Here is a 19,200-nt window from a genome sequence, read left to right as displayed (position 1 = left end):
TCATAAACAAAGGATCTCCTACCTACTTTTAACTCAGCAAGCTCTTTTATGAAACATTTGCTGTTCTGGTTAGATAAAGCTAAATAAGGTTTTGATGCTTTTCCATGTAAATCAAACATATGATTTGGACTTAAGGGAAGAAGACGTTTGCGCCTCTGACTATTTCCAGGTGCATTCGGTTCATGACACTGTTCCATCCTGTTTGGCCTTTTTTGGTTTTGCAATTGCTGTTGCAGATGATCAGCTTTCTCAACTTCTAGGAAAGAAAGAACAATGAATCCTTTCATGAACATCATTATGAAATAAAACTAAAAAAACAGCTGGCACTTTAGTGGAAACCAAATGATATTACCTGAAAGTAATTCCAAGTATAGATGCTCTTTTTTTTTTGGCTGGCTCAGGCTGCCTTAAGGGTAGGTCTAGTGCAGCATGTGGAGCTGGGGATCAAACGGCAGTTCCCTGCGCCTGCCTGAGTCTGCCCAAGCAGGTGCTTTAAACAACTGAGCTAACTAACCAGCAAGCCCCCTATAAATGCTCTTTATCTCCTTTTTAAAAAACTTTTTATATAACGGATAAATACAACATTTGCCACTTAACCATTTTTAAGTGCACAGCCCTGTAGTAATAAGCCCATTCCCACTCTTGGGCAATCATCACCACCAGCCAATTCCAAAATCTTTTCATGTTCCTGAGTTGAAAAACTGTATCCATTAAATACTGATCACTTCAGGTCCTGGACATAGACAAACATAGTGATACTAACAACAAACCAAACAACTACTAGTACAAAACACACTTTAAACAGTTTTGGCTGCTTTCCAAAGAGGGCCTTGGCAATGGTGACAAGGAAGTCACTGTAAGCACGATACTACACAGCTGGCGCAGCGGGTCCCTCATATCCAAAATAGTGAAGGACTTATTCACTCAACCTGATTGTATAAAGGGACTACAACTGTAATTCAGGTATGGTGCTGGTTTTTGTTTTTTTGGGTTTTTTTTGTATTTTAGGGAAGGGCCTACAGGGTGTTCAGGGTCTCAAGTAGTGAGGCTCGTAGTGATCTGCCTGTTTACAGCCTCCCAAGAGCTGGGATTACAGATGCACGCCACCACGCCCAGTCTCTGGTGCTAGTATTGGACAAAACACTATTCCTTAACTTCACCAAAGTGCTATCCTAGGAAGAGGGAAAAACAAGATAAAACAGAAAAAGAAAAAGCTAGGCAATTGTAAATGGGGTAATTGAAGAAGATGAAATGATGAGAAAAGGATGGCACCAGGATTCATATGGGAAGATGGTAAGACTCAGTCCTGGATGAGGTAAGAGAGAGTAGTAAAACTGGGACTGAAAGGGTCCTACGTAGTTGGCTTGAGCTAAAGGGTAAGTAGGTGGTGCTTAATAGGATGGGTGAGGCAGGAAGTATATTACTAAATCCAAACTAAGGCTCAAAGCCAATCTAGCAAGCTAGTAAGATCATAAAAATTTAAAATATTACAAAATGAAGGTTAAGGATAGAACCAGTGGAAAAATGCTTGCCTAGCATGCAGGAGGCCCTGTCGGTTCAATCTACAGTGCCAAATTAAAAAAAAAAAAAAAAAAAAAAATGAGAAATATTGGTGAAGTTCCAAATGTAGGTGAAGGGGCTAGGGGGATAGCTCAGTGGCTTAAGCACTTGCCTGACAAGAGAAAGGTCCTGAGTTCCATCCGTGGCCCAAAAAAAAAGAAAAGCAATACCAAATGTAAGTGAAATCAAGCATCTCCTTTGAAAATTAACTTTGAGATAAGCATCAAATAAGTACAGAAAGGAAAAGCAATTAGATATATAAACCTTAAAAAAGTCCTAACTAGAGAAAGCAACGTGGGATCATTCATATACAAATATTACTGAAGGTCACAATACTAGGTAAGATCATATTCAGAAAATGTGAACACTAAAACAGAGGTTTTCTTATTTATTTTTGCTCTCCTGGGGATCAAATACAGGGCCGTAGGACGAGGGCCCAGCATCAACATAACTATTTCAACATACAGATATTTGGAATTCACAGGACCTATGAAGGAGCCCTGAACAGTAATGAGCCTGTGGAAGGAAATAGTAAGATATGGCACTAAAAAACATATCTCCAGGAGGCAATTCAAAGGGCTGGATGCATAGCATTTTATTTCAAAGGGACTAACACCTGGGAGCTCATCTATTGCTAAAACAGCCCCCTTATTTTTGTAGCCCACCATCAAATCAGCTGTTGTAAAGTACCCACTTCAAACATCCAGGGAAAACAGCAGTCAACATTCTACCCTGTATCCTGCTATGACACATTCTTCTTTCTTTTTTTTTTTTGTGGAGCCAGGGATTGAACTCAGGCCCTTGTGCTTGCCAGGGAAACACTTATTCCACTGAGCCATGTCCCCAGCCCCTATGACACATTCTTGTATGTCCCTGAAGAACACGAAAACCCCTACAGACTCATCAGATCCCAGGAAGGCATACAACCTAGGTGCTATATCAGATGTGTCAACTGTCACTTTCATCATAATATTGCACTGCAGATGTATCATACTGGGATTATTACCATTCCAAAGTCTCTGACATAGTAGAGACTAACAGAACTTTCTTCCTTGATTCTACATGTGTCTCTAGTAGTTCACAGGCCTTTAAAGGAGGCCTTCTGGGGACTGGCAAGAGCTCAGCAGGTTGAGTGCCTGCCTGGCCAACAGTAAGGTTCTGAGTTTGATAGGCAGTACAAAAAAAAAAAAACAAAAAAAAAAAAAAAAAAAAAAAACACAACTGAGTGGGTCTGTGTCTGTTCCCAAAATTCCCAACTTTTGCAAGATGTGGTAGCACACGCCTGTAATCCCAGAGCTTGGTAAGCTAACGCAAGGCGATCACTGCAAGTTAAACACCAGCTTGGGCTACAAAGTGAACTCAAAGCCAGCCTGAGATATACAGCAAGACCCTGTCTCAAAAAGACAGCCAAGTATGGTGGCACAAGCCTATAAACCTAAGACCCTTGCGAGGCTGAGGGAGGAGAACGGCAAGTTAAAGCCCAGCCAGCCTGGGTGATTTAGCAAGATCTTGTCCTAACATTTTAACTAAGGTTGGGGATATGGCTCAGTGTGTGAAGGCCCCAATTCAATCCCCAGCACTGCAAACAAACAAACCTTATAACACTATCATTCACCATCTACAATACACATTTCTTTAGCATCTCTCAAATTCTTCCTATGTTTACTAATCATTTTATCTTTGAACCCTGAATTATAGCAAAAACATTTTAGATATTCAAAAGCTTAATTTGTAAATGTTAGCTAAAGACTGTCCTATCTGTGCTAATAAAACCTTCACTCCAGATACTTGTTTCTTAATTAAATTTAGTTATTTTATTTGTGTAACTCTTATATGCAGTACTATAATGTGGAACAGTCTACTACATGTCATAGTTAAGCTTATCAATTATAATCACATCACATGCCAAAGCCTTACAGTTTAACAAACTGCATTTTTTGTTTAGTTCATAAATCTTGTTTATAGAACCTCAGTCTTTTCTTGTATAGTTCAGCTGGTTTATACTGTACTGTATAGAATAACACTGTAATTTCATGTACTATTATACATCAGAGTACTAGATATAAGAGTTACACAAATAAAAGCTAAGCCTTCAAGCTGTGACTGACCTTATCAGATACAAAAGTTAATTTCTCCTTATACAGGTCTTGCTTTATCTTGGTCTTTTTTTTTTTTTAAGTTTATTTATTTATTTATTGTGTGTGTGTGTGTGTGGCCAGCTCAGGGGGCGGGGCTGGCTGGCATTCCTGTTGCGGGATCGAACCGCGGTCACTGTGCTTTGCCAAGCTTGTTCTAAGTAGGTGCTTTAGACCACTGAGCCATCTTACCAGCCCCTGTATCTTGGTCTTAACCATCCAGAGAAAAGTATAAAAGCGAGGTATACAAAGTAAAGCCATATTAATATGCTGAGCTATAAAAGGCTCAAGTCAACAACTTCTGTGGCTAACCCACTACTATTGTGGACTGCTGGACTGTGTTGGATTGTTTTGCTGAATTCATGCACCTATAGTATTTAGATGCCAATGGAATACCCATTTCTGACAGGACTAAACAAAAAAAGGGGATACAAAGGAAGGACCATTTTGTATCTGTATATGCAGAATAATTAGATATACAGCTACTTTTGCTTAATTCACTGAGAAGAAAGATTTATACTAATAGTATTTGGACAGGATATCCTGTCTGCATCTTATACTATGGATAACCACTGAGAAGATAACAATGTACAATGTATTAATTATTGAAACTGCCCTATTCATCAGTTTGAAACTGTCTATTGATATTTGTTTCTTAATAAAATAAAATAGAAATATCTGCATTTTGAAAATGTTACCTAAAATGTTCAAAATATAAAAAAAGTCATTACTTCTTTGTTCTGAATATTACAATGTACATACAACAATATATACCATTCCTCATTTAGCAACCAATTCATTTAAGAGCATAAGACTGATGTCATTAGCACAGTACAGAAACAGGTCTGTGAGACACACATTTATTCTTTGGAATATTTCTGTTGATGAATCATTAACTTTAATTCTGTAAGTTTTATCAATATTAAGCAATGAATACTTAACAGGAAAAAAAATCACAAAAATATTGAATATCACAAAGTATTGAATTTTTTAGTATTTATTGAGTGCATAAAAAGTGTACAAATTTTCAATATCAACTATTTTCTGGCATAAAAAATCTAAAATAAAACAAAGGGCCGGCCAGATAGCTCAGCGGACTAAAGCATCTGGCTGAGATTGGGTATGGTGGTGGGCACCTGTAATCCCAATGCTTGGGAAGCTGTAAACAGGAGAATCACTACAAGTCCAACCTGCATAGTGAGACCCTGTAGGCCCTGTCCTAAATACATTAAAAAATAATAATAAAGGGGCTAGGGAGATGGCTCAGTGGAATAAGTGCTTCCCTGACAAGTACAAGGGTCTGAATTAAATCCCTGGTTCCGCAAAATAAATAAATAAATAAATAAATAAATAAATAAATAAATAAAACAAATTCTTATATGAACTAGAATGAAAATATCTATAGCACAACTCAAAAATAATAATCTTAGGGCAGCCAAATAGCTCAGCAGATTAAAGTGCCTGCAAGCAGGTGCTGGGGCCAGGGGTTGCAACCCCAGGGCCTGCTGTGTCGGCCCTGCCCTTGGGGCATGCTGAGACAGCAATTGAGACTGGGCATGGTGGTGCATGCCTGTAATCCCAGCTCTTGGGAGGCGATAAACAGGAAGATCACTACAAGTTCGATTTAGTAGTAAGACCCTGAACACTCTGTAGACTCTTCCCTAAAAATACAAAAAACTATTAATAATCTTTACTTCAACTGTCATACCTAAGTCAATCGACACACCCATCGCTTACACTGACAGCACGTGTGTCTTGCTCTCCTCGCTTTTATAAGACATCCTGACATGTCAGTGGTCTTGCTATTTTGTCAGGAGGTTCCTACTACATTATATAGTGTGCAGTTAGGTAGAACATAAAATACCAAATAAGAATAAGAAATTATATGCAATCTTTCCTAGTTACACAGAACAGGAACAGCAGAGAACCCCAGAGAGCAGAGAGTATTCTAGAAAACACCAGGAAGGCCAGAAGAAGTACAAGACAAACTTCATTTACAGAGCCATGAAGAAAACAGTGTTGAGACCCTCTATATAATCGTTGGGGAAAAATAAATGCATAATTAAATCGTGATTAGAGCTTACCTGAGGTCAAGTGCCTTGCCACTCAGACTTGCTACGGTATGCAGGAACATAATTCCATGTGCTTTCCATCACAGCTGAGACCTCAAGGGTCCGGTGATGCCCCAGGGCAAGATTTTACCAGCTGAAGACATCTTGGTTCTTCAAGAACCAGTAGTAATAAGAGTTTCACCCTGGGGAAAGGAAAAAGACAGGCTCCATAACTTGCCATCTCTCCCCACCATCCTTATCAGAAGATCCTCATTAGCATAAGGTCACCACTGCCCTCTAAGTCATCCAAATCGAACCTGATCGGCAGGAGACCTCAGCAGAGTCACTGCTGCCCTCATTGTGTACATCCAATAAATAGTGGCTAGCCTAGAGGATCATGGTCTCTGCCCATCCTGAGGCACTGACAATCAGGCCCCCTGTCATGAATTACTAAATTTATCTATTTCTTATGTCATCCTTTCGCCCTACCCCTCACTAAGCAAATTAGGAGGATGATTCCCCCTGCCCCAATACAGCAGCTTTCCCAGAAGGAAGATGACTCTCATTCCTTGCACTAAGAGTACAATCTCAAGGTAGTTGCCACACAGATAGGTAAGCTACACGGTCCTATTTTGGATAAGACACTTGGGAAAACCTACAGAGAACAAGAGCTTAACACGTACAAATGCAATATGGTCTTAAGGCCTCTGAGACAGAGCAGAAGCTGAAAATAGAACCTTTGGGAAAGCACAGAGTATTAAACAACAGAAAGCAGCAAAATGTAATTAAATTCCTACAGATAAAGAAAGACTCTCATGTGGAGGAGGGAAGGATGTGTGGAGGCTGTTTTGCACCCTCACACATTCACAAGCATGGTGATTCTTCTAACCGACAGAAACCCTGCCTTCCGCTCTTGCTGCCCCTCTCTTACCCAGACGGATCTGACTGTGGATTTCATCTTCTAACATCCACAGTGGCTCTCCCTATTCCAGTGTGGAGAGGACATCTGGCCTGCTAGCTTGAAACACTGTGAGTGGAAATGAGAGAAGACGTGGGCTCACTCAAGTGCACAAGGCATTAATGATGATATAAGAATGGTACATTTCAGGGAACACACAATGTCCCTATCTGAAAATTAAAAGCTTTTTCCTAACATGAGGGAGGACTGCAACTCCTCCTTTGGGCTCAGGCAGTGAGCAGAGAACCTATACATCAAAAGCAGAAGAAACATACCAAAGTTTCCAGAAGCTGAGAAAGGAAAGGCCACCGATGGGGCACCCTCTGAGTGACACAGGGCAGCTGTCCTCACCCACTGACACCAGGCTTCGGTAGTTCTCCAGCGTCACATCCCAGTACAGGTCCTTCTGAGCAGGGCTCAGGAGCTGCCATTCCTCCTGGGTGAACCTCACAGCCACGTCCTCCAATGTCAGTGACTCCTGTAACACCAGTCTGTTAATGAGTGGGTCTGCACTTATTAGAGTGGAAAGAATGTCAAAGAACTATTTTGCTCATCATCACGTAGGCCACATATATGAGCCTTGTAATTCCAATTATTTTCAATATAACATGAAAGAAGCAGTTAAGACACTTTGTAATTGGGCAGTCACCCATTAATTCAATAAGTCAAGTTTCTGTAATATGTAACCATTAGACCCTCTTACAGACGTGAGAAATCTGCAGAAGGTGCCTCAGCATCTAGTCACAATCACTGAACCACAGGCTACTGAATGCTCCCATAGTTGTACGATTCACAGAGAAAGACACAGTATGACCCTATGATATATATAAATGACGTCATAACATCAAGTTAAGTGACAAGCATTAGCGCTGGCAAGATAGCTTAGTGGACTAAGTGCCTGCTTAAGCAAGCACAGAGACCAGGTTCAGTCCCTGGCACCGTAGGTCTCGCCAGCCCCGCCCCACTCCCAGAGTGTGCTCAGCCAGCCACCTAGACTGGGCATGGTAGAGCATGCCTGTGATTACAGTGCGTAGGAGGCTGAAAACAGGAGGATCAGCAGGAGTCTGAGTTGCCGAGCTGCGTAGTGAGACCCTGTACCAAATACATTAAAAAACAAACAAACAAACAAAAACTCAAGCATTTGTTGGCCATAAAAAAAGCCATACTATGTTCAAGTGATTACACATATGAATATGTAATGTGTACATGTGTAAGAATATAAGCACATGTGTATGCAGACATGTATACACAGAGACAGGCCCAGGTATCCACACAGCTAAGCATCGAAGACACAGGGAAGGACAAGCACCTGTTCTTTCTTCCTGAAGAATTAGGGGAAAAAAAAATATGCAGAGGGAGATTCTTTTATTCACGTGCTGTGCAATGTGAGTCTTTCCCCTCAAAGTTTATTTGTGAGTCTGCGGTTCCTTCCAACGACAAAGATGTGTCTTCTGGCAGCAGTTCTGCAAGTCCCGGCCTGACGCCAAGGGGGAGCTGCACACTTTGACACTATTCTCGCACCACCCAGCCCTATCATCACACTCCACAGTTTTAAAGGCTCGGCCCTACCGCACTGCACGTTGATCAGATGCAAGCCGGAAGTTTCAGGTGCCCAGGTTACCTGTGCTTCTGTACAACTCGCTCAAATTTGAGGGTTGCCACAACCTGTCCCCTCAGAATAGAAATTTGTTTGAAAAACCTGTAAGTCGGTAAAATGTTATACCTATTACTCTGTACTACTACTACACCTAGCCGGATGAATAGGTAAGTCGGGTGAGGTCCACAAGCATGGAGTTTCTGTTTCCTTGGAGTTGGGGTATACTTGTCACCTCCCACATGTTCACCAATTCAGCAGCTCTCCAAATGCCATGGGGTTTTATGCAGGTTTTCTTAGGGTAGGCAGGAGCGATAAAATCATGGACTACTGGTGACAGGACCAGGGCAAGAAACTGACAGTTCCAAACCTCTCATCAAGAACTGTGTTTCTGGTGACCAGGCTTCATCCTCAACTATCCAGGGACACACCCTGAGTCATCACAAAACTACCCACTCAGGAATGGGTAAAAAGGGTTTGGGGTTTCTTTTTGCTTCCGTTTGGCTTGGTTTGCTGGGACTAGGGATTAAGCACATGGTCTTCAAACTGAGCTGCATCCCAGGCTTTTACTTTTTAAATTTTGAGACAAGGTCTCACTAAGTAAAATGACCGGGCTGGCGTCAAACTTGTAATCCTCCGGAGCACTGGGATTACAGGACAGCTACAGGGGCATCTTCTGAATAAGAAAACAGGCCTGCTAAGCATGGTGAAAATGCCTGCAATGCCTGTAAATTTGGAAGGCGGAGGCCACCCAAGGCTAGGGAGTTAAAGGCCAACCTGAACTACACAGTGAGCCCCATTGCAAAACAATACAAATGGGCTAGCCAGATAGCTCAGCAGACTAAAGCACCTGCTTAGGCAGGCACAGCGACCGGAGTTGGCTCTCTAGCACTGTGCCAGCCCCACCCCCAGGGCACACTGTGATGGAACTGAGACTGGGTATAATGGCGTGCACCTCTAAGCCAAGCACCTGGGAGGCTGAAAACGGGTATCACTATGAGTCCAATCTGTGTAGTGAGACCCTGTACTAAAACGCAAAAAAAAAAAGGGGGCCAGGGATATAGCTCAGTGCCTGGTTGGCAAGCAAACGGTCCTGACTTCAATTCCCAGTACCACCCTCCAAAAAATGATCTTCTCTTTCAGGAAATCCCAATATATATATGTAAAAATATATAACATACATTTTTATTATACTCCAATAAGTTATTCACATATGTAAAAAGAAGAGGGCTGCTATGCCATGGGAGGGTCCCCATGACTGCGTGTCAGAGGCTGGATTGCCAGTACATAGCACTACAGAGAGGTGGTGGAACCTTAAAGAGGTGATGCCAAGCAGAGCGAGTTAGGAATTTTGTCACAGTAATGAAGAGCTGACTAACATAAGACATGAGAGGTTATGGATCTGAACACAGGGAGGGCTCTGCATTTTAAGAGAAGGATCGGAAGCTAAAGCTTTGGATTAACAACGCAAGCCACTGGCAAACAGAACTCTGAACTCCCTGTGCCCAAGTCTGTGTTCAAACACCAGTCCTGGAACCTTCTCATACAGAACCTTTCACACCCAAGTGAACCCTGTACTTTCCACATAATTAGGTTTTATTCATGGATAAACCCCTGGCTTTACAGACCATCAGGCTGTGTTCTCCTGAAAAACTGTGCTACCAAATTCCTCGCCTTCCAGTCCACTGGGGACATAAAATAGTCATCGCATAAAAAGAAGGGCTGGGGCCAGTGAGGTAGCTCAGTGGACTAAGCTCCTGCTTAGGCAAGCACAGGAACCAGGGTTCAATCCCGGAACCACATGCTGTGCTGGCCCCTGCAGCACCCCCAGGTGCACTGCGCTGGCCCTGAGACCAGGCATGTGGTGCATGCCTATAATCCCAGCGCTGGGGAGACGGACGCAGGAGGACCTCTGTGAGTCTGAGCTGCACAATGAGACCCTGTACCAAATACATAAAAAGGCGGAGGGGCTGAAGGGGAGGAATAAGCAAAAGACTAAAATGTGTCAGGCACATGTACAAATCCCCCACGATGTGTTCATTATGTACCGCAAATATGTACTAAGAAGTAAAATAAAACAAAATGGAACAGCCATACAAAACCTGTTTGCAAGTCTTTTGCGGCAATGCTGCGAAGGACAGTCTACCGCATCACATCTAGAAAAACCCGAAAATACGACATTCCCTGAGCAATGGATCAGTCTCCTCCTGGCCCTTAGAGACACCAGATGCAAGCTGACCGTTAATCCAGCCAACAAGGGCCTGCAGACACACATTAGATTCCAGCACAGAGATCATGCAGCGTGAACTCTATGGAAAATATACTTCTGCGTGTGTGTGTGTGTGTGTGTGTGTGCGTGCGTGCGCACACATGCACACAGGCTTGTTTCTCTGGGGATGGAGCCCAGGGCCCCCAGCATGCTAGGCAAATGCTGTACCACTGAGCTATAGCCCCGCCCCAAAATACACTCCTCATCCCACTTTGTGCTGATTTTTAAAGATACAGTCCATGTTTATTTCCATCCAGAGCCCATTTTCTCCAATTTACGCTTTTTCTTTAAAATGAGTGATTTCTACAGGCCACAACAAACCCAAGAAGGAATCAGAATAAAATAAACCGAAAGTCACCTGGGCCGTTGTCATCTTCCGCTTCAGAAACATCCTGTAACTGAAATGCTCTGTCTGCAGTGTCTTCTGGATTTGCCTCAATTTTTAATTTAGGACTCTGAGTCTTTGGTGAAAGGCATCCCGGGAAACGAGGCACCGCACATCCAGGAACCTCTTCTTGCCTTTCTTCACTCAAATGTTCTCGCTGTGAGACGAAGAGAAATGGCAGCTGACGACACAGTTCCCACAGCCCAGGTGCTGCTGCTGTGGACCGGGTACTGAAGCAAAGGGGAAAATGCTCTGCATCGGGGGGCCTGAAGACGTCCAACTTTATCATGTGCACAGGCTTTGGGAAAGCTAAGAAGGAGACAAGGAAATCATAACTTCAGAAAAAAAAAAACCTCACTCTTAAGAAGACTGCAACTTCTAGAACCAAAGTTACCGAAATCAGTATGTACCACCAAATTAGATTCCCTACCGATGAGATCCATAACATCCAAACTTCCACGCGAAAGCCAAAAGTCTACAAATTGACTTGATTGAGAAAGTAAGGGATTAGGAACCCAATCCCAAAATAGAGGAGCAGGTTGCGCAAACCCAAAGAATGCTCAAATTACCTGTTCAGGAAGCAAACTCCGGACTTTGGATTTTTCAGGCGCTTGTGTCGCTGGGTTACAATCCCAAGCCTCTATTGGAGGGGAAAAATATCATCCATACCTGTAGGAGGGTTAAAGAGTGGGGGAAGGGGGTCACCTTTTGCCAAGCCTCAAGGCACTGGTGGTCCCAGTCTCTGCTAGCCACGCGCCTCATCTCACGGAGCGCCCGCCCATCCCCGGGCGCGTCCTCAATCTCCGCGCCACTAAGCCCTTCCGTGGCACCCACCGGCGCATCCGGAAAAGCCTTTCTCCACCAAGGAGCTCAGCAAACTTACACAACAGAAAGGTGGGCCGGGCTGGTTGTTCCAGGCTGGGGAGCCCGCAGACCCAGCCCGGGGAGGTTCGGCAGCCCACGCCGGAGCCTCAACTCGACCACCGCCGCGAGCGCCCCGAGCGGGCGGGCCGCGCGACCGCCAATCCCCGCACCCCCGCCTCCGGGGCTCCTAGGACGCCGACCAAGCACCCCTCCGGAGCCCCAAACCTCCACTACGCGGGCCACCGCCGCAGAGTCCCACGTGGAACCCAAACTGCCTTTGTACTGACAAATGCTCGGCAACCTCCGCGATGACCCGCAAACGTGACCTTTCACCTGCGACCCCGAGCGCTGGGCGCCCCAACTTCGGACGCACGTCCCACATCCCCAGCACCTCTCTGCGCCAATTTCTCCGCCTTTAAACCTACACTTCAAGGATACTCACTTGCTTTGCCTCTGAACTCACTAAAATCTCCAAGGAGCTATGAAGAATCCCGGGAACACATCTGGGTTTTTTGACCTTTAAACCCAGCACGCCTACGGTGGCCGGCAAGGCCTCTGATGAATGGATTTCGGGAGCGCCTTAGCGAGCAATATGTCTGCGCCCACTGTGCGCCTCCACGGGGGACGCCATCTTGGAATAATTGCCGTACAGAAAGTGAAGCCGAGAGATAACCTAGACCTGGAGTGAACGAAACAGGAGCCTACCCTGCTGGAGTCCCTGGAGTTAGTTAGTTAGCTTTTAGCGTCATTTTCCTCCCCTAACAAGCAGCCCAGGGGAGCAACCCGCTCGGGCCCCCCTCCTGTCCCTCTCTTGGACAGGAGCTTTCTTTCCCTCAATAAATATATTCTGCTCATGACCTCCATTTGTTCCTAAAATTCATTCTTCGGTTTTACAGAACACGAACTCGTCCAGGTCAGGGCGGGAGATCATTTTTCCCTTATGTCATCTGGAGGTTCCCTGTAACGTTTGGAGGTCACCCACCCGAGATCAATTTTTCTCCCTGTATCAATGTCACTTGGAGATGGGGAGGTGATTAGCTTGAGCACAGGCTATGGGTGGGGCCCTAACGATTGGATCAATGTCCTTACAGCAACAGAGGGGACCAGGGCTTCCTTTTTCTTCATCTTGTGAAAACAGCAAGAAGGTGAATGTCTACAGACCAGCAGATTCTCCCCAGGAATGACATCTGTGACACTTGGATCTCAAACAGTGACAGGAGATTAGGGCATGGCAAAGCTGGCTGGGGTGACCCATTGATCGTAAGATCCAAGAACATGGGCTCAGAACAGTTCCGAAGCCCTGCACATGAGCTCTGAACAGGTTTTCCGTAGGGCGGCTTAGGTTTGCCATCAGCTGAAGACTAAGCCATGCAAGAAGGACCATCACCACTGAATGCCTTTCTGTTCTCGCTGACAGGGACCGCTGCCCTCACCCTGTGAGGTGTCTTTCTTTTCCTACTTTTACTTGGCCCAATCTTGCTCAGCATAGCTTGTTTCTTTTTCTACCTTAAATAAAACTTCGCCACCATTTGTGTTTGTCTTGACCAACTCGGAACCAAGAAACCATCTCCTGCTGGAGACTACACCCCAAACCTGGTAACAAAACTTCCAGATCTGTGAGAAATAAACATTAGATCTTAGGGAAAAAATAAAAAATAAGAACAAGCAGCCCAACAGGAATTCTTGAGGAGAAGCAAGGCCTCCTGGGAGGATAAGAATATTTCTCAGAGTAAGGGTGACCTAGGAGGAGAGAGAAATGTGGGAGGTGCTCTGGCAAATGGAGGTCCACAGATGGGTTAGGCAGTGAAGCAAAGAGTCAACCTTGAGAAAGAGAGATAGGCAGAGACTAGGGCTCACAAGGCATGGTTAACGTGGCAGACATTATAGAACGCACCTTTGCTTAATGGAAATTGCCCTTTGTGAAACCTTCGAAGGTGTGGATCAGTTACTCTTAGAGACCCACTTGTATGCATTCCCTGGAAAGTCTCTAGACCTACAAACCTCAGCTCACCTTAGCAGCAGCTCAGCCAGGGGCAGCTCATCCCAGTAACAAAGGCTAAGACTGTAGGGAGCAGCTGAAGCTGGAAATTGGTCGCGTGTGGCGGGCAAAGTGGGCTGTCTGAGAACAAAGAGCATCCCAGGCAATCAAGCTGCTGGCAGAGAAACAGCTTACCTCAGAAAATCCCAATCATTAGTCTCTGGGCAATACTGTATCAGGCAATACTTTATCAAATGTGTAAATACACGCCCAGAGGGTCGCTAAAGAGCACCTTTCCTCCCATCAGGAGAGGGCTCCACCTTATCTCAGCTTTCTTCTCTCATATTTATTTCCTGTTTTTCTCCTGGGAACATCTAGAGCTGCACAGGACACAGCATTAGACACTGACTGGCCTATAGCACACCAGTCAGTGAGGAGTCCCATAATCCTTAACTCTCCCCAGAACAGTTTGCCCCTACAAGAGTGGGCAGAGCAAAAATTTCTGCTCTCCCCTATAGCTTGCTTTCAGCAGCTCTCTCCCCGCCACTGAAATATAAGTAAACCTTTGCTTCACGCTACTTTTGTTTCTAAGTTCCTCATTCTTGGAAGGATGACCTGACTATTTTATTCTCCACTTGGGAGATCTGATTTTAATCAGCCTGGCCCCACCCTTGCATTCCTCACCAGGGTAAGAGCAGGAAACCCAGAAAGGCAGAGGGTCTTTTAACCAGAAGACCCCTAGCTTACCTGACCCCCACCTGGTGCAATGTGTTCTGCTCTTGTTCTCCCTAAATACTTTACTGAGTCCTCTCATAACTCTACCTTGTAATTCTTTCTGGGCTGAGAGAAGAACCCACCTGCAAGTTGGCAACAGAAACGAAATGGCTTTTATGTAACTACCTGGAATATCTTATGTTAGAACTGAAATCTAAGGTGCAATGAAAAATGTTATGCATTGATCTAAGCAAAATAAACTCATCAATTAGGAAGCATCCAATCAAAAGAGCCTAATGCTGGCTGGTATACATATGCATTAGAGGATTAGAATAATAAGGAAGTGAAACAAATTATTGACTGGCTAGCTGTAGCATCATCTTTTTTGCTTTCTTGAAAAGAATATAATTACATGTCAGCTTGTGATTGGCTAAAGTTATGTTTTCCTTTTCTCTACCACAAGCATTTACAGAAATGACTCAAGTTAGGTCTCCCATATGTTTGTAGCTTAAGCAATTCAAGGGTATTTTCCATGCTTGTTTATTTTTGTTTGTTTTGTTTTGTTTTTGTTTGTTTTTTTGTTTTTGGTAGAACCAGGGATTGAACTCAGACCCCTGTGCTTGCCAGGGAAGCACTTAGTCTACTGAGCCATGGCCTAGGCCCCTGTTTTTTGTTTTTTTAAACTCAGGAATCTTTTCAGATCTAGTCTCCAGTCTAACCTTGTTTTGACTGAAGACAATGAAAAGGCATTGACCTGGTCTCTGTCATGATGCTTTGACCCCTACATTGTAAGGGTGGAAGGGTGATCGGCAAAGCAAAGACTGCATAGAGTCTCAGTGACTGGAGCTTATCCAAACCAAATGGGTTTTTTGCCCCAATCCTGTACTGTTGCCTGCTTGGCCTGATGTAGCTGAATTTGTACTCTGCCCTAATCTTGACTATCTTTGAGGCCAAGATGCCTATAAGGCAAAGGTTTCTCTTCAAACTGGCAAACAGAAAAATTGGTTGCAGAGCCTGTGACGTAGCTCAGCAGCACAGTGCCTGCCTGGTAAGTGCAAGATCCTGATTTTAACTCTCAGTACTATTAGGTACAAACCCACGCAATCGACCAGATCAGGCATTCTAATACGAGTAGAAGATTTATTGGGGGCATCAAGCGAGCTGGCTGTCTAGCGGATCAAGACAACAGTGAATAAGGCAAAGCACAGAGCCTTTAAGGAGTGGGGAGGGTGCTTGTGAGCTGGAACAGCTGAGGGAGAGCTGATCTTGGCAGGGCTACCTGGTCTGCAGGGGACCTTCAATGTTAACAAAGGAGAGTTTCTGCAGTTGCTTGCCCAGGTCAAAGGCATACAGATTTGTTCTGAGGTTGGTTGTGGGCTTTGCTTTGTGTGGGGTCAAGGGGGACAGAGTTTGGGGGACAGGGTGCCTTGGAAACTGAATCCTGACCTATCAAGTACAAAAAAAAAAAAAAAGAAGGAAAAGAAATTGGTTGGAGCAAAGATGGCTTCCAAAATGACCTCCAACTTCATTTTATGGGCATGTGTATGCTAAGTGACAAACTTCCAAGGCAGAGCAATGATAGTTAGCAATTGCCATGATGATGGCCAGAAAGAACCATAAAAGCAACAGAAAAAGGTGTCTCAAATTTCCAGAAAAGATGGGACCAGTTCCCACTTTATGAGCCTATCCTTCCCCCTCATTTCTTTGACCTTATATCTGTAACTTCTTCACCCTAGTGGATTGAAAGATTGATTTGGGACTTTAATCTCCACTAATTTTAGGACAAGTATATAAGGCTCTCTTGCTGCTTTTGGGGGTGTGGTCTTGTTATTGGTTTCGTAAGTCCTTCTTCTGCCCCTAGTACTGGGGATTGAGCCCAGGGCCATCAGGTTGAGCTACATTCCTAGCACAGAGAACCTCAAGGTCAATAATTCTTAATTCTTAACTTTTGCTTTTGTTTATGGCTTCCTGGGTTTTTTGTTTGCTTTGTTTTTTTTTAGACAAGATTTTGCTAAATCACCAAGTTATCCAGGCTGGGCTCAAACTTGCAATTCTCCTTATCTCAGTTACTCTTTTCTCATTGCTGGGACAAATATCCAACGCTCAAGTTGAAGGACAGAAAGGTTTATTTAGCTCACAGTTACTGGAGGTTTCAGTCCATACTCAGCTAGCTCCAAGGCAGAGTGGCCCCTGAACAACCTTTCATGATGGCTACAAAGAGCAGAGAGCAAAAGGGAGGAATAGGGGCAACAATGGCTAGAGGGAGGAAGTCGGTCTCCCTTAAATTGCATTCAGGCTGTATGTCCCAGGCTGTGTGTAGTTTCATACCCATAATCCCAGCAGTACTAAAGCCCATAATCCCAGCCTTGATCATGAATTAATCTCAAACTCTAGAAGTCCCTGCCCCATGACTGCATGAGGCTTTAGGGGGACAACTAGACACAAACCATAACACCCCTACATCAGCCTTCTAGGGTGCTGTGATTATAAGGATGCACCATCACTGGTTAAGTCCACAACTCCAAGAGAAGAAGAGAACTGAGTTTAGGCTCACAAATTTATAGCATTACTACCAAGAAATTCCTAGACTTGGCCCAATGAACATGACCATTTTAGAGGGATTTAAGATCTCCCTACAACAGAGACTATAGCTTGAAAAAGTAAAAATGATAGGTCAATTGGCTTGGATTATAAATTTGTGACAAGTCTAATCTTAGTAAGATTAGATTTAGGACATATGGGTAATAGTCAAAATATATATTTATCTATAAGTTATCTTTTCATTCAGGTCTGTTTGGAAAACACATAGTGTAAAATATTGCATTGTAGTCTATGAAAGATATTAAACCAAAATGCTTAATAGAAAGAGATCTCTGATAAAAGCTATGACAGGTAAGAGGCAGAAGGAAAGGACCCATCCTGGGAAAAATTCCCTGAGCCTTCAGCAGCAAGACTAGGAAGAAGCTTAAAAACTCTCCTGGATCTAAAAACCCACAGTATTTTCTAATGAAAATAAGGGAAGAAGAAAGCATAAATTGAGTTGTCAAACTTGTGGCTGCGAGCCTCAAGAGCTCCTTAAGCAGGAACATCCGGAGTGGGATGATGAGCGCTTATTCCAGACAAGCAGGCTCATAGTGGTAGGAGAAACTCTTAAGATGGTGATCGAAGACTATGTGCAGCACTTGAGCGGATATCACCTCAAGCTGAAGTCTGACCCAGAGCTGCTCTTCAGCCGGCAGTTCCAGTACCAGAACCGTATTATCTCCCCGACCCTTAAAGTTCAAATATAGATTTAAGCACTTGAAGGAGACTCTACCACACCCTTGTGTTCTCCAGCCCTGGCACCTGGCAGATTTTGCTGTGAAATTAATGAGCTGCCAGGCATAGTGGCATAGCCTTGACATACCAGCATTTGGGAGACTGAGGCAGGAGGATTGCCATGAGTCCGAGGCCATCCTGAAGCGCATAGTGAGACCCCATCTCAAAAAAGATTTAATGAGTCACTGAGGTACACTTGGAAAATGATCCATTCTCCTAGATTTTCTGATAAACAGTATGAATTAGATGTCCGTATCTCAGTGCAAAGAGTAGAAATGGCCCTATGAAAAGTCTCTTCAAAATGTTTAAATCCATTTCATACATTAATGTTATCTAAATAAGTCAATTCAATATGACTTTGAAATCAAACCAGACTCCCTTCATGCTGCTCTTTTTTTTTTTTAGTAGCCAATTTGTTAGAAGAAATCCTCCTCATCTGTTTCTTCTATTTTCATTTTCCTGATTTTAAGATCAGAGTTCCTCACTCTTTGAACTCTTAATAGGTTTGTACTTGAACTTTTGCACATTTTCTGGCAAACCTCAGCTCAGGGCTACTGTTTACTTGCTCTTAGGAAGAATAAAAGAAAAAAAAGTCCTTTTGCTCAAAGTTCGCCTATTTTAAGTGAAGGGAGAGAATTCTCTTTATAATTAATTTTATCTTTAATCAAGGACCTTTCAAAGAGGCTGGTACCTTAGGAAAGTTGTAGGATGTTCTTAATTCAATCATTTCTTTTGGATTGTGCACATAATAATTCAGAGAGGTAATCATGAAAAGCTATGATTCTGACATAATTAAAATTTTATTTTCTGGAATAATTTTAATTCTGGAATAATTTTATACAGGGAGAAAGCTGTACTCCTGTTCTAAAGAATACCCTCTCTTATTTGAACATAAAAGCAAATAATTAGTGACTAGTCTTGAGCAAAAGTCATAAAGCAAAGTAATGATAACTTTCTGCATCTCATTGTCAACTGATAATTCATGGTACTGTACTTTGCTGTAATTCATTGAGGGTTATTATTTATGTTTTATTAGGAGATTACTGTTGTAAATATTTAAGCCTGAAATCATTTTTTAATTATGTCAGAATCATAGCTTTTCATGATTACCTCTCTGAATTATTATGTGCACAATCCAAAAGAAATGATTGAATTAAGATTTGTGAGTAAATTTTTAGGAAAATAATTGCAGTATATTGAGATTTTTAATCTTAGAATTGACATTGTTAGGATTTACTTATATGATAGATGCAAAGGACATTGTCTAACCTGGACAATCCATAAAGACCTTTATGAAGAATATGCCATAAAATGACCTTTTGTTCACTTTTGAAGGATGTTTGGGTGTTTTCTTGGTTCATTCAATCATAATTT

At 43.2% G+C, this 19,200-nt stretch overlaps 1 protein-coding gene across 1 annotated transcript in view; it reads right to left on the bottom strand.

Moving 5' to 3' along the window:
- LOC101573165 overlaps positions 1-19,200 on the bottom strand; it is an 84,831-nt gene that overhangs the window by 1,188 nt on the left and 64,443 nt on the right. Inside the window, 5 exon segments of the mRNA XM_023704905.1 lie at positions 27-256; positions 7,056-7,195; positions 8,326-8,403; positions 10,916-11,287; positions 11,836-12,237. Coding sequence (XP_023560673.1) covers positions 27-256; positions 7,056-7,195; positions 8,326-8,403; positions 10,916-11,287; positions 11,836-12,237 — 1,222 coding nt within the window.

Source organism: Octodon degus, unplaced genomic scaffold (genome assembly GCF_000260255.1).
Source record: "Octodon degus isolate 3935 unplaced genomic scaffold, OctDeg1.0 scaffold00206, whole genome shotgun sequence".
NCBI lineage: Eukaryota > Metazoa > Chordata > Mammalia > Rodentia > Octodontidae > Octodon > Octodon degus.
Note: the sequence above shows the minus strand (reverse complement) of the source record. Positions and strands in the feature narration are given on the sequence as shown.